The 10,050-nt window shown below is 42.0% G+C and overlaps 2 protein-coding genes across 3 annotated transcripts; one reads left to right on the plus strand and one right to left on the minus strand.

Moving 5' to 3' along the window:
- The first annotated feature begins 2,100 nt into the window (after window positions 1-2,100).
- Window positions 2,101-4,616, plus strand: LOC147796065 (uncharacterized). Of its 2 annotated transcripts, none has more exons than XM_087148931.1 (2): window positions 2,101-2,501; window positions 3,328-4,616. In XM_087148931.1, the coding sequence occupies exon 2, from the start codon at window positions 3,369-3,371 to the stop codon at window positions 3,918-3,920; it is 552 nt and encodes a 183-aa protein (XP_087005057.1). In that variant the 5' UTR covers window positions 2,101-2,501; window positions 3,328-3,368; the 3' UTR covers window positions 3,921-4,616. The 2 variants fall into 2 exon arrangements, with proteins under 2 accessions (XP_087005057.1, XP_087005056.1); XM_087148930.1 differs by having other exon boundaries at window positions 2,103-2,501; window positions 3,324-4,616.
- A 1,423-nt stretch (window positions 4,617-6,039) lies between these two features.
- Window positions 6,040-10,050, minus strand: LOC147796066 (interleukin-17C-like). The gene is made up of 2 exons (XM_087148932.1): window positions 9,518-10,050; window positions 6,040-7,258 (listed from the first exon to the last, which is right to left on the minus strand). Exons 1-2 carry the CDS (start codon window positions 9,903-9,905, stop codon window positions 7,104-7,106), a joined length of 543 nt encoding a protein of 180 aa, XP_087005058.1. The 5' UTR covers window positions 9,906-10,050; the 3' UTR covers window positions 6,040-7,103.

Below are 10,050 nucleotides of genomic sequence, written 5' to 3' on the forward strand. Positions count from 1 at the left end.
ATTAAGCATTACGGAGAAAATGGGCAAAATTCATGGCAATAAGCAAGAGGGACATCGTTGCACGCCGGTCATGCCATCGTACTCGACGCAGACAGTTGGCAAAGTTGAACCTGGCTCAACTTCGCCGATCGTTCGCAGGCTGCATTGCGTTTGTCTGCGTTTTCAGTGATACTTCCATTTGACATTTTTGCAATTTGCATCTTGATTGCATTACTCGCTGCGTTTCTTACGTCTGATATGGAAACCAGGCTTTACACCCAGGGGTGCATTTTTTTTAAGGATGGGGTTCCGAAAGCTGATGACGTACTGCTTGTACATAGGTTGTGCACAGGTCAACATTTTAATGGGAAAGGGCACCCACGGGCACAACCCACGCTGGTAGGAGGTTTCCCCGGCTCCTAATCTAAAACGTCGCTGATTCCTGGCCAATCACAGCGCGCGAAATTTGTCTACCCCAGTTTCCAAACGCGCATTGTGTCGGCAGATTTCGCGTATTGTGATTGGCCAACGCAATGCAAACTCTTGGTGGCGCACTATTGTGAATCGCCCGTATTATCAGTACAACTTACGAAAATTTGTTCTGCGAGATGAAGATTCAACACATCGCATTCTCATACGCTTATTCTCATGATTATTTACCTTTTTTGGGTGCGTTGCGTACACGATGTTTTCATGCGTTTCACTTTCACGGACGTGAAAAAACGTGTGCGTTGCGTTCGACCGTCAAAATCGCACCCGGGGCGATTTTAATGGATACACAATTAACGCTGGGCGCATGTGTTGACGCACATGTTATATGGAAGTGCCTTAATGAGCCTTTTGCGAAATATATAATAAAGTCAGGTACACCGAGTTCTTTAAATTCACGTGAACATAACTATTTGAATTCTCCTTAGTAAAGACACTGTTGCTAGATACCGTGCACGATATGGGGCTGATGGGTACCCCCCCCCACATGTCCAATCCCTATACACACTCTAGACTATTGTTACCTAACACACACCCCCTAGAAGTCTGTAAAGAATTCCTTAGATTCTAATCAAACAATTACCAAGACAAAGGAGGGGGGGAGTTTCTCTCCGCCCCATATCTTGCATCATACGAGTTGCTTTACCGCTGGATTCGGGGCAAGCTTTTACTAAGTTACATGCAAGACGCCTTGCATCAATACACTGTCCTCAATGGATAAGATGGGCACAAAGGAACCTGTCCATTCTAGGGATGGGGGTTGCTATGCAAAAGCTTGCTCCCAATCACGAGGTACATACAGCAACAGTGTTTTTAGTCTGAGGAATCAAATTGTCACGGTTATGCGCAATAAGATAACACGGTGTGCAAGATGTTATTCAATTGCAGTTGCAAAAGGCTTATTCCCTATCCCCCCCCCACACCGTACCGTTCACCTTCCTCTCCGGTCCCCCCACACCTAGTCTTGGGTTGCAGGGTCTAAAGAAGGTCGTCTTTGTTGTCTGAAGTTGAGCAGTTACCTAGGGGCAATTACTAAACACCTGTGGAAATGGAACTTCCGTGTCTACGGGATTGGCGCAGATAATTTTTGATACTACCTTTTTGATGACTCGGAAGAGCCACCCTGCCAGAATTTTACACAATTTGGAGAAGAATGCATAATCAGGATTTATCGGGAAGGGAGTGCGACGACTACAAAAACACAGAATGGCACACAAGTAAACATACATCTGACCAGAAAACCCCCAAAAATATTCCCCGGTTTCCGGGTCTTCTTGTTTAGGAGTTGATGACTCACAAACATGACCTAAATTCCGTTCTCAGGTTTTCAAGTGATTAACCTCTCTGTGCAGACGAAATCATTGATAACTTCGAAAACACAACGACAATAGGCCGCCTGGTATGTTTGACTTGAACTTAGGGTGGTTGTAGAGATTGTGGGACGGTAAAGGCCTACTCATTTACTGCCCGAATTTGCTTATTCCTTGGCAGAGAACACGTGTACCGGGCTCGCTCAGCGTACGTCAATACACAATGAGAATGACTGTTGACAAGTCCTCAATGTGAAAACGAAAGAACGACAGAAAAAAATAAGTTGAACTTTGCCCTTTCCAGAAGAGCGCATCACCAATGACTGTATATAGTCAGTCCTGCGTTTATTTCAGGAATCGTTGGTCCTATAATGATTGCATTTCTTGTCGCGATTCAGAGAAAAACAGAAACCGCGCCTGAAATCCACAGCAACACGACTTCCTACTACCCCACCATCCCTGCCACAAGGGAACTCTCCAAATGCCGGCAACACTTTATGTGGTGAGAACAACACCCCACTTTGCGCATGCTCCACATTTGTGTTCTGGCAAAGCGCCAGCGTCGTCGATGGACTAGCAGCGCGGGTCGAATTTGTGCTTTGTTGCAGACACCAAATCACCAGTTTGTCTACACCCTGCAGATCTGCCACTTCGATAGTCTCTCTCGCAGTCGTACATAAAGCTGAATCGTTTGTAAGCTGAAGATCAAGTCAATCAACAATGGTATGTGTCCCTGTCTTCAATCTGTTTTCGCAGTCTTTATAAGGGTGGGTCGTATTGCTGTATTTTAATCGGAGCATACCAACGAGAAATAACTTGCCCTCTCGTTTATGTTTGTAATTTCAACCTTCGTCGTGAAACCTCTTTCGCCTAACACAGGCAACTTGTCGTTGGGATTCTTTCCGAATATACCTCAGCATTCGAAGTGTGTCTGTATTGTTTGAATGGTGTCTGTTTGGCACCAAGAAAATAATTCCAAATACACTTCCTAAATGAGAAAACGACGCAACGGAAAAGGATCCCGCCGGCATATTATTTTGGGGATTTTCCCCGTTTGTCAACATGCAATTATTGTTAAGCGCGCTAGCCAGCATGTGCGCTTACTATATCACTGCGTATCAGTCAGAAATAAATCTCCTCTGCCACATCCGGGTTTGAGGATCAAAGGGCACTCTCGAGGTTTATGTCATGAAAATTTTCTTTTTGCAATCTGACATTTATAAAGCGCATTACGTATTCAATTTGATTGTTTTACCACTGTTGGGGCATTTGAGGCAGGAAATAACCCCTCTATGATTTTGATAGGCAACGCTGAAATGGTAATTTCGGATTCAGGGTGGAATTAATGCATTTTTCTTTCAAATCTAACATATTTTCAATATGTAACATCGTTTGCGAGTGTGAAAGTTCTGCTTTTAATTTCAGGGTTTTTTCTTCCTTTCTTCATCATCTGGTTATTCCCATAACAGGCAGCTTGGAATAAACCGTTTGCAGTCCCGTGACAATTTTGTAAAAAAAATATCTCATATTCTTGTACTTGTTCAGTCAGGCTCATTGCGTAGAACCCACCTACTGAGGGGGCAGACTACTATGATGTCAGTCGTCTTGCTCCTGTCGATAATGGTGAAGGCAGATCAAGAGAAGACCAGTTGCCTCGTTCCTGATGACGTCCACCTTCTCTCTTTACTGATAGAGAACGGTGGAGTCGTGCTTAGCCCCCCGGGCAACGAGGGGGACGTTGAACCTCGGCGCTCAGTCCAAGACATTCATATTTTCAATCCAACTAGCCTCCTGGGCGATACTCCGTCAGATTTGGACTGCCCTGTCGGGGAGAAATCGCCCCAAGACGGGGCCGTGAACGAGATCGCAACGTGTCCGTGGCGGTACGTTGTCGATAGGGACCCGCACCGCTACCCGGTCAGCGTATCTCACGCCGTCAACCGATGCGGCGCCTGCCTGGACCAGCACGGTGCCTTGATTGAGGGGACGAGATGTGAACCAGTCCCCTACCTAACCAAGGTCTTACGCCAGAGGGGGTGTGACCAACGGGGCGGTATCATGCAGTACGACGTGGAAGACCTAGAACAGATTGTAGCTTTCCAATGCACCATTATACCCAAACGCCTCAATGAGCGGATTTAAACTTCTTTAAAGACGTGAAATTTGGTTTTGAAGTTTAAAGAACTGTTATGACCTCATGATTTTTCACCCAGGGATGCGGTTGTCACGTTCACACACTTAATGCTAGTAAAGTTGCAGAGCTAGAGCTGAAAGCTTACTGGGATTATTATTATTATTATTAAATTAAATTTATATAGTGCTCATTCCATAAAATATTCAAGAGCACGTTACAATATAAAAAATTAACAATCTAGCTACAAGGATATATAGAATAAAATAGACCAAACAAAAATGTTCTAAATTAATAAAATGCTTTCTTAAAAAGTTTTTAACATTGATTTAAAAGTAATAACACTGGTAACACACGTAATATGACATGGGAGTTTATTCCAGAGATACGGAGCGCAATATTCAAAGGCTCGGTCCCCAAAGGTAACCTTACCCCGACTCACAGGGATGTAATACAGAAATGTCTGCTTGATTTGTCGTTGTTCACTAAGTCAATCGATTATTTTAAGTATGTAAGCTTTCTTAGATATTGTCAAATGCTGGTCAAGGTTTGCCTGGGTACATGTATTCTTAAAAATTTCCTTTGCAAATTAAGAGGAAGTTCTGTTAAAACCACATTAAGATTATTTGAGATACTTTCATTGTCGCCGTAAAAAATGTTCCATACAATATGAAATGGTTTAGCATTAAAATACAAGTACACATACAGTTTATAGTAGCGAAGTGTAAATTTTGAAACCTGCGCGTGAAAATGTCATTAAAATAAAGTGCTTGATAGGCAGTTCTTTTTATAGCAACATTGCCTAAGCAATCAGTGACGTCATCGTGATTTGTTCCACTTTGCATTAAGTAAACCGGGGGGCGGGCGGTGGAGCAACAGTACTCGACCTGCTGAACGCTGTCGAGAGGGAACGTGGTATCTGGAGAACTGGAAAGGACACTTGCCCTAACCAGCCCAAACGAAACCGACTTAGAGCTCTCGATCTCATGACAAATGGTACCGGGTACAGGCTAGGCTATGTTTAACACAGCATTTGAAGCAAGATATGGGACGGAGAGAGCCTCCCCCCCGCCTTTGTGTTGATCATTGTTTGATCGGAATTTCAGGAATTCTTTACAGACTTCTAGGGGGGATGTGTTAGGTAACAATAGTGTAGAGTGTGTATAGGGATTGCACAGGTAATGGGGGTACCCCTCCGTCCCATATGTGTGTATAACGCAGCAGCGACACACAAAGCACAGCCCGAATTACATGACACCCAAGCTTTCGATACTATTGTTCATAGTAGTGTTGGTTGTGCAACTCCAAAGAGAAATAGTCCCGGCTCTCTGAAGTGATGGTAAGCATTCGTTCTGGAGATCTTTCGTTATTGTGCAAACAAGCAGCAACCGAAACCCACTGATGATGGGCAGTGAACATTTTTAGATCAGCTTATTGATTCGGGCAGCCAAGCCTGTGAAAAGTGCGCCATCGTTGACGCTACACAATTTTACTAGAAAACCGTCCAAGTTGAAGCATAAATTATTAAAAATATAAATTTAGATAATTTCATTTTTACTTTGATATGTTTAGAAACAGCTGGTCAAAATATGTATTTTTTTCACTCTTTATTCCACCTGTGTAGCTTTAAGCAACAGAAATATTCAACACGTATCAAGGGGTGAAGTTTCTGCTGAAGTAGTTTGCTGTTTCTATAAAGAAAACTAAATTCCAGTGACTTTCCAATAAATTGGATAAGGCTGCTATTCAACACAAATGTTTCCCCCCCCCCAACACCATTTCAGCAGATCGTTACGGAATTAACCAAAGTCGCAATGAATTTGAGTAAAGAGATACGGGCGAAATGATTCCCGTTTCTATTTAGGGGCAAGTGGGACAGAGACTCTTTTAGTGAAAAAAGTCGGAGCTTTCTATCTGATGTTGGAAAATCGGATTCCGGTTGAACAGGTTGGAGGGGATTTGAACGGGGTGAAATGATTTTTCCCAGGCAAACACAGATATCAAACACTTTAAATTAATAAGCAAAGACAGCAATTCTGAAACTTTGAGCTCTATTCATTTTCATTATCCATACATAGTTTGCTTTGTAGCTTCGTTCGACAAACAATTACAGCTTTAACAACAATATCAACAGGTCTGTTAATTAATCTAAAAATACTACATAAAACACCCACAAAATGATGCATTGAAACGTAGAAAGCAGCATAACAAAAAGATAGATGATAAAATAATCTTCATCATCACAGGTATAAATTAAATTATAGTGAGGTAGTTTTTATTATAGTACTTGATTCCAACCGCTTAGGATAACAATTTTATCCTTAATATAAGGAACCTTACAATCCACATGGTGGATACAGTTTTTCTTATCTAAGATCATGTTGAATGCATAATTTTATTCCTTTTCTTTAGAGTTTATTTAAAATGAATAAACCTGCTTTAATACTGAGGAAATTAATCTCCTTACTGCTCTAATAATGGACTACAGTTTGAGTCACTTGAACACAATAATAAAGAATCCTGTCAAAAGGATATGTGCATCAATAAGTACAGTACATGAAAAGTTCATTCTTCAGAGCTTTAAGTCTTTAAAATTTAAGTTTTTAATTAAATATCACAGTTTCTAAATATCACAGAACAGCTATCAAGAATAAAACCCTCAAGCTACGTGAGAAAAACTACCATTTGTTCGAAATTTATACATAATACTCTATGACAAAATAAAAAAAGTTTAAAACCCTTATTTCTGAGTACGTAAATCAATATTTTATAATAAATATAAATATGAATAAATGTTTTTCCTAAATAATCTGAAATATAGATTGTAGCCTCTGTAACATTTCGAAATCCAATCAATTAAAAAGTGAGGTCTGGTTTGGAATGTCATACTGGCAAAGAAAACCATGGGCTTTAGTTTTTTGGCAGTCGACGATGAATGAAAGCTAACAATTTCTAAACTCTACCTCCCCCGCGCTATGTGCCATTACCATAAGTGCATGCCTAAAGTAGAAGTCTGTTTAGCTCGAAACCATCTTTTTTTCTCTCTCTTCGGAGAAACAGGATAAGTTACTTCGATCAATAATCACTTTTGATTTTTTCGACTTCATAATACCCCTGGCGCCCTCCTATTTATTCAAGCCCACCTGATAGTCTGCCAGTTGCGTTGGTAGTTTTCCATTCAAGTTCTCCATTAATTAAGATCTAGTGACGGGACGGCTACAGGAGAAGGCCACGGGGATCGTCTGGAACCCGACCTGGTAGGTGTAGTTGCCGTTTGAGCATTCGCTTCGGTTCATCACCTTCAGGGTGTAATTGATTGGTTCACAGACTGCATCAGGGATTTCTGCGCCTACAGGAGATTCCAAAAGGTGAACAATTGGAAACAGTGCCTCAGCTTTTTCGATGAGGGGTACTTGTCCGGTGGTTAAATCGAATCGCTGTGTACTATAACGAGGCCGTGTCTGAATTGGCTGTGGCTTAGGATCACACACAACAGGACCTGAGGCCAGCCACTATACAGACTCGCGTGTAATTTTAAGACGCAACCTAGTATTTTGGGCAAGACCTCTTTTTCTCAAGGGGATTATCGTTACAAGGAAAGGATATAGCGCCCTCTATTCAGCGAGAGGGCGCCATTGCAAAAGGCCCGTGGGCTTCTGAGTTACGGGTTGCCAAAGTTTCTACAGGATGAAAGTTCATGCCTAGTTGGCAACAAATGTTTGCCTGAAAATGTGTAATTACTTCCTCGTTGTTGACGCGGGAGGCAGTTTCTGTTGGTGTTTAGTAGCAGTATTAATTATTTAGAATTTGATATTTAAATGAGACTTTTTAAACACTGTGAATTATTCCTTTGGTTTTGTACTCTAAGCCAGATGTAGTTTTACTCACTGATGGTTGGCAAACCTGCGCTTTTGAACCGCAAAACAAAGATTCTAAGGCCACAGGCATTCTGACATTTTAGAACAGCAAATGGAAACCTTTCACAAGCAATTCAAAAGCTTCGACAGTGAAAAAATTCCTCCGATAAACACATTAACGTTTGGGCAAACGCATCTTTGTGCTTATTGTAAGACTAGCTCTCGTTAATGAATATTCATGTCTGACGAGTTTGGGGATATCCCCTTAGATCGAACAACATGCTGATCAAATAATAATTTTGACATCATAATCCCCAGGAAATTCTTCCAAGATTTATCTAAGCCTGTCAAAAATGTACTTTTCTCTGTTCTTTCTTTCTCTCTATCTCTGCTCTGAAATGACTCATTTGACATTAGGATTTTTTTCAGAGTTGTTCCTCTTTTCTTTTTTTCCCTAGCACTATACATCTGACAGGAGTGCAAGCAGTGGAAATCCGCCAGCACGTGAGCATGGCTTCATTTCATTCAGGTTTCCCGCTGGGGATTTCGTCCCTATCGGGCGGGAATTCCCGGGTTCCGGTACTCCCGAGAACATCACTGTCAAACCGCAAAGAATACATTAAGGTGGGTACGGAACGTTTCCGTGGGGAACCATCCGTGTGATTCGTCATGAAACCGCAGGGATGCAGTGTGAAAGTCTATTTATTTACTGAAGAAAGGAGGACGTTTCCAACCCTGTTCCAACAAAGACTATACGCGAGTCTGTCCATGACTCATCGACTGGCTGAACCGTGAAAGGCGGTTGTTGTTTTTTTAGTACCTGAGAGCGACGGACACGCGCGTTCTTTAAAAAGCAACACAGCAGGGATAAGGACTTTTTGTGAAACATTGGGGATCGTTTCATTGGTAACCCCTTTTGTTTGAAGCCATGCATGGATCACATCAATTTATATAAATTCTGTAACATTAGGGTTATCCATTTTTTTTAAATCAAAGGGTTAAAATTCAAATGGAAGCTTTTGCTTGGCATGTAGGGAAATTTAATCTGAGATTTGCTCCAAACTGAACACCCAAATGCATTTATGGTTTCCACTGTTAAAGGACGTATTCTAGCGAAGGAACCAAACCAGCTGTAATTCGAAGATATATATGGAATTAATTACAGATATTGGAGACCATTTTCAATCCAACGTCGTGGCAAAGAACGTGATATTGCTCACTCTCGCAGGAGAAAGCCCACAATTTTCCAACTTTGATCCGTCTGTGCCATTTTACTCTAATAAGTCCAACCCAACACACAGAAGGCAACCATTTTGAAAACAACAAGGCACCATATTGTTCAATATTGTACTGCTCTATCAAATACTCAGAAGAGCACCGGTACCTGCTAAATTAGAATGTTGAATCGAACACTTACATGCACTTTGAATTCGAACATGTTGAATCCAGCAGTTTGAATAAAGGCATTTAATTTAGCATTTTAATTAAGTATTAACCCAACAGTGAAAACTGATTGAATAATTTAAGTCTTAATTCAACATGTTTCCTTGAAATTGTTCATTCAGTCTTTGAAACATTGCATTGAAAGTTGAAAAGTTGGATTCAAAAATTAAAATGCTAGATTTAACATTTAAAAATGTTAGATTCAACAGTTTCAAAGCGAGGTCACTGTAACCGCACACAGTGTGGTGAGGAACACTTCAGTTGTTAACGTGTATTGATGATACACAAGGTCATTAGAGTTCACTTACCCGTGCGTGGATTCAGGCACTTAATGCACAACTTCACGGCTCGGTAGATGACCCTCGGTAGACGGTTACGATTCTCCTCTCGCTCGTAGCTCCACGGGCACGTGCCCCGCTCATTGACGGCCATAGAGGCGTCAATGCTTGCGTTCAAGGGGCAGGGCGCGGCGTTGGTAGGGCTGCCGGTTGGCACTGTGAACTCAGGCTCGAAAGATGAGGAATCGTCTTGGATCCCAAGCAGGTGAGCGTTAAGCTCAAGAGCCGTCAACTGCCCACACTGGCCGGCCGATGAGGAGGTGTCACGGTCTCTCCGAACGGGAGACGAGTGCGCCAAAGAGGAGAACGAAAAGAGCAAAACACCCAACAGAAAGGCCGTCATCGAGATGCGAGCCATGATCAATGAAATGCGGAGTAAATGCAGATGGATAAGCCGCGCAACACTTGTTACGTTCTAGTTTTCACACCGTGTCTTTGTTGAGGTGGCTGGTCAGTCAAATTTTGAGATGTTTCTGACAGTCAGGTCTGTCCGCCTTATATAG

The sequence above is a fragment of the Acanthaster planci genome, linkage group LG18, assembly GCF_054643075.1.
Source record: "Acanthaster planci isolate LZ-2023a linkage group LG18, COTS_SCS, whole genome shotgun sequence".
Classification (NCBI taxonomy): Eukaryota; Metazoa; Echinodermata; class Asteroidea; order Valvatida; family Acanthasteridae; genus Acanthaster; species Acanthaster planci.

Excerpts from the sequence above, each read along its gene's own strand:
- LOC147796066 (XM_087148932.1), bottom strand. The coding sequence starts at position 9,905 with ATGGCTCGCATCTCGATGACGGCCTTTCTGTTGGGTGTTTTGCTCTTT. Across the intron at positions 7,259-9,517 it reads GTGCCTGAATCCACGCACGG|GCGCAGAAATCCCTGATGCA; the intron begins GTAAGTGAACTC and ends AATCTCCTGTAG.